The following is a 16,253-nucleotide window of genomic DNA, read 5'->3' as shown; positions in this document are numbered from 1 at the left end:
AGCCCCAAGGTTCCTTCTTAACCACGAGTTATTTGTCTAGTTTTAGAGTTAATGAAGCTCAGTCAAACCAGCAGACATATTAAGTTAGTAAGACTTAGCTTATTTCCACCTACAAAGTATCTTATAAGCTCTTCTGGTTGAGAAAATAAGAGGATGTGTATTATTGAGAATTCTTCCCAGATTTTCCCAAGACCTTTCCTTTCCTTTCTTCCTAGGAATTTGAGGGAACAAGAACAAAAGAGCTAAAAAAAATAAAAAATTAAAAAAAAATAACTCCTGTGGGAAGTATGTGGAATGTGACCAAGCAATTGTGCCAAAAGCAAGGGAATTCTTTAATAGAAACTTATAGAGGGACCGGAGAGATAGCATGGAGATAAGGTGTTTGCCTTACATGCAAATCCCGGCATCCCATATGGTCCCCCAAGCCTGCCAGGAGTGATTTCTGAGCATAGAGCCAGGAGGAACCTCTGAGCGCTGCCAGCTGTGACCCAAAAACAAACACACACACAAACACACACACACACACACACACACACACACACCTCTGAATAAATAGTTTGGGAGGGAGGTGTTTGGGGTCTTTTGTAGCAGTTTACTAGCTTCCTTGGGGGTTTTTTTGGAGCTGGTGGTAAACTGACAAAGGACTTCTTGCCCTTTTATCCTCCTATCTGTGTGGATTATTTACTGTGGATAAAGATCTCTTTACCAAGATCTCTTTCCCCTCCAAGGGGAACAGGAACAGGGGAATGGGAATCAATTTCTCATTCTGGGAGCTCTTTGAAGATCAACAGCAATTACTTTGGGAAGAGAAAACTGTTAAGGTGATTCTTATGTGCCAGTAGAGGTATCTATCTGATAGCATGGGAATGAGTTTGGAATGATATGGGTTGATTTTCCTCTTTGCTTAGGGATGTTCTTCCAGAGATCCGAGCTATCTGCATTGAAGAGATTGGGACTTGGATGCAGAGCTACAGCACCTCTTTCCTGACTGACAGCTATTTAAAATACATTGGCTGGACTCTGCATGATAAGGTGAAGGTCGAAGGGACTGACTTTCCCTCATCCCGTGCTGCTTTCCTTGTCTAAGGATACCCCTCTCTCTCTGATACTACTGCACAGTTAATCCATTAATAAGTAGTGATCACAGCATTGAAACTTTAGAACACTCCCAAGAACTAAGGAAGGTAGGATAACCTGAGGGAGAGAAAGATGCACATAAAATAATGTCTTCAAACCAGAGTAAAGAGAGAAAGGCTCACTGTGGAGAAGCAGGAAAGTGGTTGCATTAGATTAGTAATAGAAGTAGCATGACATTCAAGAATCTTTTTGTCATGATTTCTAAATTCTACCCCCAATCACTTTCTTCCTTGTAAAGTTTTCTCGTAATGTAGGGGCCCATACTGAGTGGTGCTCAAGGAGCATAGCATAAGGTTACCTTCCCAATCCCGTGATCCTCTGCTCTTTAAGTAAGATGGTTAACTTCAGTCTCTGGTAGAATAGTCAGCCCTCTGTACATGGTGATGTCATCTCTCTCCTCAATAGCATCGAGAGGTCCGTCTCAAGTGCCTAAAGGCTCTGAAAGGACTCTACAATAACCCAGACTTCACTGCACGCCTGGAGCTCTTCACCAGCCGCTTCAAGGTAAAATTGTGCTGGTATGCTTGTCTTTTTTTTTTTTTTTTTTTGGTTTTTGGGCCACACCCGTTTGACGCTCAGGGGTTACTCCTGGCTATGTGCTCAGAAATCGCCCCTGGCTTGGGTGGACCATATGGGACGTGGGGGATCGAACCGAGGTCCTTCCTTGGCTAGCGCTTGCAAGGCAGACACCTTACCTCCAGCGCCACCTACCCGGCCCCTGTATGCTTGTCTTGACTCTTGAATGGGCAGAGCCCCTTTGCAGATCTGGACTTGCAGGAAGCTGCTCCTAGTTCTATTCTTGGGAATCGTTCCTGGTGGTGCTCAGGGGAGCATAGACTTGAGATTGAACCTGTTTTGCATATGCTCAGTTTGTTATAATCTGGTCCTGGCTTTGATTTTTAGCATATTTCCCCCCTCTAAACCCACATTTGTTGTGTTTGATGTCTGTTCTTCCTTCTACATCATCTGTTTCTATGCCTTCTCTTTAGGCACGTATCTCTAACCAAATTTGCAGGATGCCTGGGGATGGGAACAATGAGTTATTGAGCACTCTTCTTCCTACAGGACAGGATGGTTTCCATGGTCATGGACAGAGAGTATGATGTGGCAGTGGAGGCCATCAGGTTACTGATACTTCTCCTGAAGTGAGTCCTGGGAAGCAGGGGCGGCAGGTTGGGGGGGGGGGGGGAGGGAGAACTCTTAGGCTTTCTTTCAACTGCCCAGAGTCTCAGAGGTCTTTCCCAGTGTCCTGACCCTTCGTCTAGAAAGGTTGACTCTTTTCTTTGTACAGGTTGAAAGATGGGCCAACCTTGATTTACAGTATCTCCAGGGGGGAATTTTCCTCTCTTTAACTCTCCATCCTCTCTGTCTTCCACTCTTCATTTAAAAGTTCATTGTGAATTAAGCCTCTTTACCTTTTCCTCTTTCTGTTTCTAGCCTTAATTTTGCTAGAAGAAAATGCCCATATCCATCTTGTTTTCCTTTCTCTTGGCAGGAACATGGAAGGTGTGTTGACAGATGCAGACTGCGAGAGCATTTACCCTGTGGTGTATGCCTCTAACAGAGCACTGGCTTCTGCTGCGGGGGAGTTTCTGTACTGGAAGTAAGTAGTGCCTCCTATTCCTCTGCCTGACGCTGTCCTTCCTCTCATTCTCTCCCTGTAAGCTGCTGCTCTGATGAAGTGTTGTCAGGTCTCTCCTTTCCCTTCTCAACTTGAACTTTTACCTAGCTCTGTCCTCTTTGTCCTTCCTAATGCTCCTTAGTTGGCTGATTTTACTCCTTAATTTCTCCTATAATCATGTCTAGGCTTTTCTACCCTGAGTGTGAGATGAAAATGGTGGGTGGAAGAGAGCGACACCGCAGTCCACGAGCCCAGAGAACTTTCTTCCACCTTCTGCTGTCCTTCTTTGTGGAGAGTGAGGTGAGTGGAGACTCTGCACCCTGCAGGTGGAGAAGGCTGAGGAAGTGAGCAGAGGGTCACCTGGTGTTAGCTCCAAGGTTTTCATGTGTGTTAGGGAACGTTCTGCTCCTTCCTCCTCAGCTCCATGACCATGCTGCTTACCTGGTGGACAGCCTATGGGATTGCGCCGGGCCTCAGCTGAAAGACTGGGAGAGTCTAACAAGTCTGCTGCTAGAGAAGGACCAGAGTATGTACTGCACGGTAGTGGGGGGCAAGGCAGGGGTGTCATGCAGTGGGGGAGAACAGAGGAGTATCTAATTCATGACCTGTTTCTCGTTATGCCACCCCAGATCTGAGTGATGTGCAGGAAAGTACGCTGATAGAGATCCTTCTGTCCAGTGTACGCCAGGCTTCTGAGGCTCTCCCACCTGTCGGCCGGGTCACTGGGAGGAAGGTAGGATATTTGAGGTGGGCTCAGCAGTGCTCAGTCCAGACACATACTGTTCAGCTTTATTCACATCATAGGCAGACTGTTCTGTTCTCCATCCCTTCAAAGAGTTCCATTTTCAGGAAAAAATAATTCCAGGGGAAATTTTGAATTTTCGTTTCCTTCTGGGAAGATGTGGTGGCAGGAATACATTTTTGTGGATGTGGTGTGTCTACACCTTTTTCCCTCACCCAAACATCTTAATTCCAGGGCTTAACCTCTAAAGAACGGAAAATCCAAGCTGATGACAAGGTGAAACTGACTGAGCACCTCATACCACTGCTTCCACAGCTCCTGGCCAAGGTACACCTGCCCCATCTTCACCAGGAAAGGGAAAATAGCCTTGGGGAGGAACTACAGTAAGAATTAGCAATGTGAGTCTGGAGAGAATGTTTACCTTGCCTGATCCTGTTTTATCCCCAGCATCCAGTATGGTTCCCCAAGCTGAGCATAAAGCCAGGAGTAACCCCTGAGTGCCACCAGGTGTACCCCCAAAAATAATAGAATTAGTAATGTGAGGGTGTTTGCCTTGCATGTAGCCAACCCAGGTTGGTTTAGTCCCAATCACCCTGTTGGTTCCCTGATCACAGAGCAGGATGTGACCCCAATCAAAACAAAGTAATAGTGTATTTACTAATAAGTGATCTTCTCTCCATCATCTCAGTTCTCGGCTGATGCAGAGAAAGTGGCCCCCCTGCTTCAGCTCCTCAACTACTTTGACCTCCGCATCTACTGCACTAGGCGATTGGAGAAGGTGAAGAGAGAGGAAATATCCTACAGCTGCTGCTCCCTGTTAGGATCTAGGGCTCTGCTGCCAGGATCTGATTCTTCTCAAGCACCTGGCTCCCCCCACCTAAAATGAGTCTTCCCTTTCCCTGTAATCCTCCTCTCAAAGTGGAATGCTTTCAGCCCAGCTGATGATCTACCCTCTGCACTCAGCTTCAGAAGAGGGGTCTTCCAGGCTTCCTGCCATAGCACTGTTTTCTCTCCCTTCACTTCCTTTCAGCACCTGGAACTGCTTTTGCAGCAACTCCAGGAGGTGGTGGTGAAGCACGCAGAGCCCACAGTACTGGAAGCTGGAGCACACGCACTTTATCTGCTCTGTAATTCCGAGTTCACCTTCTTCAGCCGAGTAGACTTCGCCCGCAGTCAACTGATTGACCTACTGACAGACCGCTTCCAGCAGGAACTTGAAGAGCTGCTGCAGGTAAAATAGAGCAGAATGACAGTATAACTGCAATTGGGAGAGAGTCCCAGTTGGGAACATAAACCTGGGGTTCTTGGGTCAATGTAGTGCCCTGCCTTTCTTCCTCAGTCGTCCTTCCTAGATGAAGATGAGGTGTATAGTCTGGCAGCCACGCTGAAGCGCCTTTCTGCCTTCTACAAGTGAGCAACTGTCTCTTCTTCCCTGTTTCTCCTGTGTCTGTGGAGTTGTTTCTCCCAGTTTATTTCCAGCTAACGGTTCTCTCCCCCTTCAGCGCTCATGACCTGACTCAATGGGAGCTCTATGAGCCATGCTGCCAACTCCTACAAAAGGCTGTGGACACAGGAGAAGTGCCTCACCAGGCAAGTAGACAAGTTGGAAATGCTAGGTGTACAAGTTTTTAATGCCTGTGTCCCAGGTTGCCAATGATTCTAGGTCACTTGAGTCCCAGAGATTTAGATAAAGTAGTCAGGAGAGGAGCACTGGGAGGAGTGGAACTTTCTCCCTGCTGCTCTGGGAAGAGCAGTGTCTGTGAAGACTTCTAGGAGACTTCATGGAAATGTGGTGCAGAGGGTAATGTTCCCAGCCAGTGAAGACGTGTCTGAAGTTTGGCTGTAATTAGTTGTTCTTTACTAAAAAAAAAAAAAAAAAAAAAAAAAGTCAGGTCTCCCTTGACTCCGTTTTCCCCTCTTCACTACTTTGTCATCAGGCTCACTTCCTCACTTCACTATCTGACTTGTCTCATGTTCCCAACATTTGGTTGTTCCAGGTGATCCTGCCAGCCTTGACTATGGTTTATTTTTCCATCCTCTGGTCATTATCCCACATTTCTGGATCAGATGCTTCTCAGGTGTGAAATGAGTCTAAATGGTGGGATGGGAATGAGGAGTCTCTAGCTTTTATTTCCCCTGCTCAAGCTGTTGTCCCCATAGAAACAGATCATAAGTTTGAAAGACAGAATGGTGGCCTTCTGCGAGCTGTGCCAGACCTGTCTCTCAGATGTGGAGCCCCAGATCCAGGAGCAGGTGAGTGTTCACTTCCATGGGTCCCAGCAGGAGAGCCTCTCCTTGTTCTGAAGAAACACGTTCCATGCAGTGTGATTGCCACCTTGGTTAATATTCTGGCCTTTAAAGAATGCTTTTCCCCAACAGGCTTTTATCTTATTAAGTGACCTGCTTCTCATCTTCAGCCCTCAGATGATTGTAGGGGGACGGGATTTCCTTAGGCCCCTTGTCTTTCTTCCGGAAGCTACTCTTCAGTCTGAGCTAGCCAGCTTCCTCATGGACCATGTCTTCATTCAGCCTGAAGAACTGGGCAGTGGTATAGGGCTCTTCTGGAGGGTCTGGGGGTCTGGGGGGCTCTGGGGGATTAGCAGGGTATAGACCAGAGGCTGAAAGCTATGTCCTGGTTTTATTTTAGTGTGTGTTTCATATCCGCCAGGTCATTCCCAGGAGGATCAAGTTCAAATAGAGCAGCTACACCAGCGCCGCCGCCTCCTGGCTGGATTCTGTAAGCTGTTGCTTTATGGAGTGCTGGAGATGGATGCAGCCTCTGATGTTTTCAAACACTACAATAAGGTACAGCTGAGCACAGCGATGACTTCAACTACTGTCACACTGCAGAAAGGGCACTGGGGAGATGATGATATTAAATTTCAAGGAGAAGTTAGAAGTTAAAGAAGGGACAAAAGAAAGACATAGTACGTTATACTTGAGAAAAAGCTGTTGGGAGGAAGTTCATTCTTATTCTGACTACACATTTACTGTGTGGCTGACAACATTGCAGCCATTTAGGGCACAGCAGGGAACTAAAGAGATAAGAAGGCCTTTCTGCATGGAGAAGTACAATAGCTTCAATGTTGGTGGGAAATGGTTGGTAGACTTTAAGCTGATTTGGTACTTGGTGTCTGAAAAACAAACACTCCCAGAATAGCTTTTGCTAGAAGGGAAAGGCTTTATTGCAGCCTGAAGTACAGAAGCAATACCCAACTTGGCCTTTCTGTTCATTTACTTTAATACAACTGGAATGGGGACCGGGGAGATAGCATAGCAGTAGGGCGTTTGCCTTGCACGCAGGACAGACTACAGTTTAAATTCCGGCATTCCATATGGTGCTCCGAGCCTGCCAGGAGCGATTTCTGAGCACAGAGCCAGGAGGAACCTCTGAGCACTGCAGGGTGCGCAAAAAAAAAAACTAGAATGAGGGACTTGAAATGGATTTGATCCTCAGCATCCCATATGGTCCCCAGAGCCCACTGAGAGTGATACCTGAGTATCTAGAAAAAAACCCTGAGTACACTGCACTTGACCCAAAAACAAATCATAAAAAGGAACAATCCATTATTTAAATCAGTTGAGAATCTGACAAAACTAGTGCAGTCAGCTCTCTCCTGATTATGCTGAATACGGTACTTCTTGTACACCTCTTATCCTAATATTGGGACAGGAAAGATTGGGTATAGATTTCATCCCATTCCTCTTTTACAGGACAGCTTTAATTACAGTATAGTGTAGTAGTTTAGGAATTTGTTCTTAGGCTAAATTCTCCCTGCTTCAAGAGAATTCTGTATCTAGGCAGTTAGAGAGAAAATCTATTTCCAGTTCATAGACACATAACTATAGCTTACTAATTCTAAAGAATACAGTACATGGGACTATCAGAAATAATACCTTGGTATTTCCTATTTTGTCTTAATTTTACGTGTGTTCCAGCTACAGTTAGGCATACAAACACACTCTTATTTAACAAGTTTATAGTTACCAGACAAAAATCTTAGACTGTAGGTTTTTGTTATAGTCACCAGGGAAATTCAAGTCAAAATAACAAAATTCAATCAAGACAGATAAATGGACAAAATAATACAAAATAATAAACTTACCAGTGCACACTTTCAAAACCAATGGTCAAGAATTACCTTGTGGGTGGGGCCGGAGAGATAGCATGGAGGTTATTAAGGCGTTTGCCTTGCATGCAGGATGGTGGTTCGAATCCCGGCATCCCATATGGTCCCCAAGCCTGTCGCAAGCAAATTCTGAGCTTAGAGCCAGGAGTAACCCCTGAGCGCTGCCAGGTGTGGACCCCCCCCCCCAAAAAAAAAAGAATTACCTTATGGGGCCGAAGCAGTGGCGCAAGCATTAAGGCATCTGCCTTGCCCACACTAGCCTACAATGGACCTCGGTTCGATCCCCCGGCGTCCCATATGGTCCCCAATGCCAGGAGCGATTTCTGAGTGCAAAGCCAGGAGTCACCCCTGAGCGTCACTCACTAGGTGTGACCCAAAAATCAATATATATATTATATATGTATATGAATATATTTTTAAAAAAAATTTATCTTGTATCTCAGTCCTCACTTTTTTTTTTTTTTTTTTTTTTACAGTCCTCACTTTTAAGGTGTATTGAAGTACAGACAAAACAGCCAGGATAAATAGGATAGGGCTCTTCAGGTCATGTAGCTTTCTGGGTGTTTGTTGGTTCGGGTAAAGGAGAGTCACCTAGCAGGAGGAGAAAGCTGCCTGTGAAGTAAGTTCTTGGGAGATGGGCACAGATAGGAGTTGGTACAAGTCATGTGCAAAGCATGTGCCTGTGCGCAAGAATCCTGCCAGCCTCACTGAGGCAGCTGTTGAGCCATGCCTGGAACTCCTGGATAGTTTGGAGTAGGAGCTGCTGTCTGCCTCTGAACATCATGCAGATTTATAAGGAATCTCTGGTTCTCTGGATGACACAATGAAAGGGTATATCTCATCCTCCATGCAGGCCCTAGGTTCTTGGTATTCCCACAGGAAGGAATCACATAAGATACTGATGCAAAAAAGATACTTTCTGCAGAACTGTCTCTTTTTTTACTTTATTAATATTGATTAATTGATTGATTGGTTTGGGGCCACACCCAGTGGTACTCAGGGGTTACTCCTGGCTCTGCACTGAGAAATCGTCAAAAGCTTGGGGACCATATGGGGATACAGGGAAACAAATCGAGATCCCTCCCGGGTTGGCTGCATGCAAGGCAAATGCTTCTGGCCCTACAACTGTCTCTTGATGGGTCTGTTAGTTATGTATTTATTAGGGGAGAACCCTTGCAGAACTTAGGGGTGACTCTCAGTTCTGTACTTAGGAATTGCTCCAGAAGGTGCTCAAGGGAACAAGTGAGACTGGAGATTGAATGGGGGGAGGGGCTGTCTGCATGCAAATCAAAGCTTTCACCCCTTTACTATATCTAGCCATGATGGGTCTGGCCTTGGACTTTATTAGGAATTGCTCCAGAAGGTACTCCAGGGGCCGGGCGGTGGCGCTAAAGGTAAGGTGCCTGCCTTGCCTGTGCTAGCCTAGGACGGACCACGGTTCGATCCCCCGGTGTCCCACATGGTCCCCCAAGCCAGGAGCAACTTCTGAGCGCATAGCCAGGTGTAACCCCTGAGCGTTACCGGGTGTGGCCCAAAAACCAAAAAAAAAAAAAAAAAAAAAAAGAAGGTACTCCAGGGACCAAGTGAGGCTGGAGATTGAAGGGGGACGAGGGGGAGTTGTCTACATGAAAATCAAAGCTTTCACCCCTTTACTATATCTAGCCATGATGGGTCCGCCCTTGGCTCATTGTGTTGGACTTGCCCTAAGGTGGGATTTCAGGTCATAGCTAATTTAATAACTTTATAGAATTTATTGCCTGCTCCCTGGCAGCCTACCTTAAGATAGTATATTTTCTGGGCATATTCTCCTAAAATTTGACTCATAACAAGTGTTAGACTTTGCTGGCTATTTTGAAGGTAACAATAAGCAGAAAGGGGATAAAATCATCTGAGTGAAAAAAAAAATTTTTTTTTGTTTTTTTTGGGCCACACAGGGTGATACTCGGGTTACTCCTAGTTATGTGCTCAGAAATAGCTCCTGACTTGGGGGGACCATATGGGATGCTCGGGGGGTCAAACCGTGGCCCATCCTAGGTTAGCACAGGCAAGGCAGATGCCTTACCACTTTGCGCCACTGCTCCAGCCACCAACTGAGTGAATTTTTGTTTATTTCATAAAATAGCCATTTTTTTCTGCAGAACTCAGTTATCAATCTTGGGTAACCCTGTGTCAGGGCCATTGTGTTAAGGTTACTACTTTATTCCAAGAAGTGCCTTTGGGTTGTTTATTTTCCCTATAGATTACTTGGGGGGAGGGCATGGTAATGTCCATGAGGTCTATCTGCCATTTCTGAAGATTTTGACCAACCAGATTTTGGTACTAGTTGCTAGGAACTCCCTGGACCACCCCACATTGTTTATCAGCCTCCGCTGGTGCTTATGCTTAGAAGTCGTGGTACAGAGATGGAACCACATCATTTTGTTGGTTTTTTTGGGGGGCCATACCCAGCAGTGTTCAAGGATAGCTCCTTGGCTATATACTCAGGAATTACTCCTGGCCGTGCTCAAGTACCATATGGGATGGTGGAGCTCAAAACCAGATTCTTGTAAAGCAAATACCCCACTGTACTCTCTCCAGCCCTGGGAACTGGGTCTTGAACTTACAAGCATGTGCCCTAACTGCTCTGCTATCTCTCAGGCTGCATCTCCTACAAATCTTTTTGCCTAATTTCTTTGGACTTTGTACTTACTGGCTAGAGACAAGGGTTCCTTTGATCATTTTTGTTCTTATTTTGTTTTAGAACCACATCCAATTGTGCTCAGGGCTTACTCCTTACTATGTTCGATGGATCATTTATGTCCCTGGGGTTCAAACCCATATGCAAGGCATACTATCTCTCTGGCACTCATCTAGTGTTTGTGCTAAATTTCTATCTCCTGCTTTTGGCAAAAGACATAATTAGGGATTTGAAGGAAGGAATTGTCATAAGTGAGAGAGGTTCGAGTCAAGAAAGATGTACTCAACAGAGAGTGCTAATGTCCTTCTGCCTGAGCTGCCTTTGTCTCCACAGGAAGTGTTGGGGATGTGGTTTAAGGTGAGGACCTTATTAGTCTTGCAAGTTCCCCACATGTAGGAGGGGAGACAGAAAAAGACTTCCTAGAAGAGAGAAAGCTGAGGGTACCCTATAAAGTAAAAGAAAGGAATTACACATTCCAAGTTAAAATGCAAGCACCCCCAAAATGGGGTACATGTCACTTTTTCCAAAGTTGGTTTTATAGGGTTTTTTTTTTTTTATCAAAATTGCCCCCTTGAACTTCCTCTGTAGAGTATGATTCTGTTCCTAAGGTGTTGTCAAGTTGAGTGTTTTCTGTCTTGTTCTTACCACAGCAGTCTTCCTTTTGAGGATTCTTTCCTGAGGAGCAGCATGGGGTTTAGCCTTCTCTGGGACTAGTATCAGTTAGAATCATTCCATTCCTTTTCTTCACCCCCTCAGGAAACCCTACCTTCATTCCTTTGGGCTACCTTGGGCTACTGACAGAGCAAATTCTTAGATCATATTTTAGTGTTATTAGTTCCCCCCAAGAAACCCATTAGTAGGGGTCCTTTCAAAATATAACCAAGAGGGCCAGAGCGATAGTACAATGGCGATGGTGTTTGCCTTTCATGCAGCCAACCAAGGTTCAATTCTCACATCCCATGTGGTTCCCCCAAGCACTGCCAGGAGTGAAGCCTGAGTACAGAGCCAGGAATAACCTCTAGGCGCTTCCAGTTTTGCAAAAACAAACAAAAAGAAGTAACCAAGAGGGGCCAGAGCAGTGGTGCAGAGTGGTAAGGTTTCTGCCTTGCTGGCACTATTCTAGGACAGACAGCGGTTCAATCTGATGTCCTACATGGTCCCTCCAAGCCAGGAGCAATTTCTGAGCGCATAGCCAAGAGTAACCCCTGTGCGTCACTGGGTGTGGCCTAAAAACCAAAAAAAAAAAAAAAAAAAAAAAAAAGCAACCAAGAGTAACCAAGTCCCATTCCACTGCTGTTAGAAGGCCAGTAAAAGCCTGTGATTAGGCAAGACAGAATTTAGGTCTGGAAAGAGTACAGGATGTAAGCCTTATAAGAGGCTGACTCTAGCCCTTGGCACCACCAGAGGTCACTCCTGAGCACTGCTGGATTTTAATCCCCAATAAAAATAAAACCCCAAAGCCCACAGAACTGGGGCCAGATAAGGTTTTAGGTATTTGACTTAAACCCAGCCAACTCCCATTTGATCCGGCACTACTTATGGTACCCCCAACCCCTCCAAGTGCCCAAAAGCCAAAAGGAAAAAAGAGAAAAGGGAGATATTAGCTACAAACCATCATGTTAGAAGCTGGCAGATTCCTATCCTCAAAGAAACCTCTTGTTTTATTGATCACAAGATAGAGTTTAAGGGGGGCCGGGCGGTGGCGCTAAAGGTAAGGTGCCTGCCTTGCCTGTGCTAGCCTTAGACAGACCTCAGTTCGATCCCCCCGGTGTCCCATATGGTCCCCCAAGCCAGGAGCAACTTCTGAGCACATAGCCAGGAGTAACCCCTGAGCATTACCAGGTGTGGCCCAAAAATCAAAAAAAAAAAAAAAAAAAAAGATAGAGTTTAAGGAAAAAGAGGAGAGAGAGGCACATTTCTCAGGGTGGCTGCCAGTCTGTAAGTACCAGAGTGACTAGCAAATTCTTATCACCAAGTGTTTGCTAACCCAGACCACAGGTTTCTGTCAAGAATTAGCCTGTCAGAATAAAGACTTTTGAGTAAAGAACAAAATACTTTCCCCTTCCAGGAGAGCTCACTGATTTTTAATGTTGAATTCAGACTTTCCTTCAACCATACATTTTCTCTCCCTCAGTTCTACAATGACTATGGTGACATTATCAAGGAAACATTAACACGAGTGAGGCAGATTGACCGAAGCCACTGCTCCCGAATTCTGCTGCTGAGCCTCAAACAGGTGCCTCCCCAAGCCTGTGGCAGACCCCACACTCCCAGAGTCCACAAACTGACTATCCTGACCCATCGTTTTAGAAAGGGAACCCCATAAAAGCAGGAATTTGGTCAATGATTTTTACTGCTAGCCTATAGGACAGTTACCTTCACAACTAACAGTTGCAGAAAATAGTTTTGAACCAGCCAGTGTCTCAAGCCCATTGGAATTTGAACTATCAGGATATGGTAGTTTTAGGGTATTTCTCATTCTTTTCTTGTCTGTTCTCTTGGCCCCCTTCAGTTACCAGACTTAGCCCAGCTGTTGTAGAGGAGGGAAAGTCGTGGTGGTGTGGGGCGGTTTAAAGGGAGAGCAGCTATCAGAGAGGAAAGCAGAGAAGTGGCTCTGGACTTTGTGGGCAGAAAAGGAAGTGCTATGCTCTGTTTACATCTTGTTTTCTCCTAAATGTGCCACACATCCATCCTGTGGACAGGTATACACAGAACTGCTGCAGGAGCAGGGACCTGAGGGCCTGACTGAGCTGCCAGCTTTCATTGAGATGAGGGACCTGGCCCGCAGATTTGCCTTGAGCTTCGGACCCCAGCAGCTACAAAATCGTGACCTTGTGGTCATGTTACACAAGTAAGGAAGTGCTGATTAGAGGTAATAGTACTTGAGTCTTCTTGACCTAAAATGCTTACTGGGAAGTACTGGCAACAATGTCCCAGAGAGAGGATTCACTTGAGAAGGGCCATTGGAGGAAGTGTATGGGGATGGCCCTAGGGTAAGAGATCTCAGTCCTGGGTGGGAAGTGGAGGAAGGTCTTTATTCCTAAAATAATTCTTTTCCACCAAGGGAAGGTATCAAGTTCTCCTTGGCTGAGCCCCCTCCAGCTGGCTCAGGCCAGCCCCCAAATATAGCATTTCTGGAGCTGCTGGCAGAGTTCTCCCCAAGACTCTTCCATCAGGACAAACAACTGCTGTGAGTGAGTGGGGCAGCAGGGCAGCTGCCTGGGATGAACCCAGCGAATTGTTTTCATCATCTTCATCGTAACCTTCCTTAGATTGTCCTACCTAGAAAAGTGTCTACAGCGTGTTCCCCAGACATCCGACCTTCCCTGGGGCCCTGTCTCCACTTATTGCCACTCACTCAGCCCTGTTGAAAGCAACGTGGACACCCCGCCCCAGGCGAAGAAGAGGCGAGTTGAAGGTAGGTGTAAAAGTGCCTGGGGAAGGGCTCTGCTTGCTGCCTTTGTCTGCTTTCTTTGGGGAAGTATTTCATTGAGCTGCTAGCATTTAGGATGTTCACTTTGTCTTCTCTCTCTCTTTTTTTTTTTTTTTTTTTTTTTTTTTGGTACCACATCTGGCAGTACTCTTGTCTCTGTACTCAGGAGTCACTTCTGATGCGGTTCAGGGGTCATGTGCAGTGCTGGAGATCTAACTGAGCAAGTGCTTTCTCCTGCTCTCTGTGACCTCTGAAGAGTTTTTTATATTCTAGATACAAGTCCCTTATCAAATACATGATATACAAACTAAAGTTTCTTCCATTCTATAGTTTACTTTTTATTTTTTTGATGGTGGTCTTTTTATCCCAAAGTTCTCCATTTTTATGAAATTCAGCTTACCTATTTTTTTATTTGCTGTGTATACTTTTTATTGTCATTTTGTTATTTTAAATATTTGAGCTCTTGGCCTTCCATGTTGTCTTTCCTATTAGAACTCTGTTCCTTTTACTGATTTTGGAAAAGACAGTCCTATTTTTTATTTCTCTTCAGCCTTAGTAGCTTTTAGATCTTCATTGTCATTACTTTCTAGGGGGAGGCGATGAAGGATACACCTGGCAGTTCTTAGAGGGCCATGCAGTGCCAGGAATCGATCCCAGGGACTAGAATATAGATGACATGTGCTTCACCATTCAAACCACACCTGCAACCCTTCTCTTGTTTTTTTTTTTTTTTTTTGGGGGGGGGGTTGGCACCATTGAAGAGCCCCCCCACAAGGTAAGAACAGTTATGGCAGTTCTGCTCCTTTACAGGCCCCTCCAAGAGACACAGAGAAGTCTCTCTGAACCAGGAGGAAAACCCATCCCTGAGCAGGGTTCTGCCTGCGCCCAAGCTCACCTCCACTGCTGTGAAGAGCAGGCGGCCCCTGGTGGTGCTAGAGGAAGTGGAAAGTGGCAGCTCTGAGATTGCCCCTAGGTAAGTCCATGGGTGGAGGCTTTTGGCTGTGATCTCTTGCCTTCTCCAATACTTTCCTAATATTTTAGCATTAATATTTGTCTTTTCCTGAAAAACAAGAGCAAATAAAATAAAATAAGCTGTTGTATGACATTCTAAATATTAGCTCCTTTTTGGATAGAAGACAGCCTTACTTACCTTTCCCCTTTTCCTATCCATCATTGACCCTGCTTCTGGCTGCAGCCCATCCCAGAGCTCAAGCCTCCCAAGTCCACCTCGTTTCCCGACGCCATTCAGCCCTTCACAGTCAGGGCTGGGCAACCAGCTGACACGGTGAGCAATTATTCTCTTCACCTCTATCTTGAGACCCCACCTGCCACCTATGGGAAGGGCCTCTATACTATATACCCATTGTTCTGTGCCAGGCCTCTGTCTCAGAGTTAATGTGGTCCCTAGTTTGAACAACCAAGAGAAACAGCTGCCAGCATATAGGAGTGGGGGGTGGGGGTAGAGTCCCGCCTACAGCAGCTCTCAGGGACCCTGAAAGCATACTCCAAACCTCTTTCCCTCAGCCTCAGCCTTATGGAAGAGGATGAAGAGGAGCTCGACATTCAGAGCAAGTTCAGTGGAGAATGGCAGGTCACAGACAAGGTGAGCCCCAGTATTCCTTTTCCCTCTCACTTGTGTTGAGGAAAAGAAACAAGAGTGACCCTCCAGGGCCAGAGAGATAGCACGGTGGTAGGGCATTTGCCTTGCACGAGGCCGACCCAGGAACTGATGGTAGTCTGATTCCCAGCCTACCAAGAGAAATTTCTAAGTGAAATCAGAGCCAGGAGTGAGCCCTGAGCGCTGCCAGGTGTGACCCCAAAACAAACAAATAATAGTGACCCTCCTGTTGGGCAGGCAGCATCTTTGCCCATGAAACCTGTCTTCCTTCTCAGTATCTTCACTCTGTTCAGTACTGAAAGGTCCAGAGTTCAAGTCTAGCCCAGTTTTTCAGGCACAGGTATACACACACACATTGCACGCACATCCCCCATCTTTTCTCTTTTTCCCTATAAGGTCTTCCTAATCTCCTGTTCCAAGTACCCCAGTCTGGGGCTAGAGCAGTGGCACAAGGTGTAAAGAGTCTGTCTGCCTTGCACATGCTAGCCTAGGACTAGGTTCAATCCCTTGGCATCCTATATGGTCCCCCAAGCCAGGAGCGATTTTTGAGCACATAGCCAGGAGTAACCCCTGAGTGTCACCGGTTGTGGCCCAAAAACAAACAAACAAACAAACAAAAAAAAAAAACCCAAGTACCCCAGCCTGCTGCCTGCTCTCCCAGGAAAACATGGAATTCATTCACAGGCCTGAGAGGCTTCAGTCTGCCTCTTTGTACCCTGTGGCTCCTTCACCCTCTTGGCCTTCTCTCTCAAATGAAGCTTCACTCCAAAATGCAAAGTGACAATGCCCTCTAATGTGAAGAAGGGTGTGTGTTGCTGCCCTTCTCTGGCTGTCCTTTGCTTTACAAGGAGGAAGGAAGCCAACATGGGATGGGCAGAGGAATAGAGGCATGGAA

At 46.0% G+C, this 16,253-nt stretch overlaps 2 protein-coding genes across 3 annotated transcripts in view; both read left to right on the top strand.

Annotated features, from left to right (window-relative positions):
- Positions 1 to 16,253, top strand: part of MEPCE (methylphosphate capping enzyme) — a 372,004-nt gene that overhangs the window by 273,766 nt on the left and 81,985 nt on the right. The window lies entirely within an intron of this gene.
- STAG3 (stromal antigen 3) overlaps positions 1 to 16,253 on the top strand; it is a 36,379-nt gene that overhangs the window by 16,337 nt on the left and 3,789 nt on the right. Inside the window, exons 10-32 of the mRNA XM_049788182.1 lie at positions 909 to 1,032; positions 1,543 to 1,641; positions 2,203 to 2,282; positions 2,633 to 2,740; positions 2,944 to 3,058; positions 3,179 to 3,284; positions 3,388 to 3,491; positions 3,735 to 3,827; positions 4,189 to 4,278; positions 4,531 to 4,731; positions 4,840 to 4,910; positions 5,003 to 5,090; positions 5,498 to 5,578; positions 5,661 to 5,753; positions 5,880 to 6,048; positions 6,169 to 6,305; positions 12,442 to 12,543; positions 13,010 to 13,158; positions 13,372 to 13,497; positions 13,580 to 13,725; positions 14,551 to 14,681; positions 14,874 to 15,025; positions 15,265 to 15,343. Coding sequence (XP_049644139.1) covers positions 909 to 1,032; positions 1,543 to 1,641; positions 2,203 to 2,282; positions 2,633 to 2,740; positions 2,944 to 3,058; positions 3,179 to 3,284; positions 3,388 to 3,491; positions 3,735 to 3,827; positions 4,189 to 4,278; positions 4,531 to 4,731; positions 4,840 to 4,910; positions 5,003 to 5,090; positions 5,498 to 5,578; positions 5,661 to 5,753; positions 5,880 to 6,048; positions 6,169 to 6,305; positions 12,442 to 12,543; positions 13,010 to 13,158; positions 13,372 to 13,497; positions 13,580 to 13,725; positions 14,551 to 14,681; positions 14,874 to 15,025; positions 15,265 to 15,343 — 2,644 coding nt within the window. The remainder of the gene's footprint in view (positions 1 to 908; positions 1,033 to 1,542; positions 1,642 to 2,202; positions 2,283 to 2,632; positions 2,741 to 2,943; positions 3,059 to 3,178; positions 3,285 to 3,387; positions 3,492 to 3,734; positions 3,828 to 4,188; positions 4,279 to 4,530; positions 4,732 to 4,839; positions 4,911 to 5,002; positions 5,091 to 5,497; positions 5,579 to 5,660; positions 5,754 to 5,879; positions 6,049 to 6,168; positions 6,306 to 12,441; positions 12,544 to 13,009; positions 13,159 to 13,371; positions 13,498 to 13,579; positions 13,726 to 14,550; positions 14,682 to 14,873; positions 15,026 to 15,264; positions 15,344 to 16,253) is intronic.

Source organism: Suncus etruscus, chromosome 15 (genome assembly GCF_024139225.1).
Source record: "Suncus etruscus isolate mSunEtr1 chromosome 15, mSunEtr1.pri.cur, whole genome shotgun sequence".
In the NCBI taxonomy this organism is placed as follows: domain Eukaryota; kingdom Metazoa; phylum Chordata; class Mammalia; order Eulipotyphla; family Soricidae; genus Suncus; species Suncus etruscus.
Note: the sequence above shows the minus strand (reverse complement) of the source record. Positions and strands in the feature narration are given on the sequence as shown.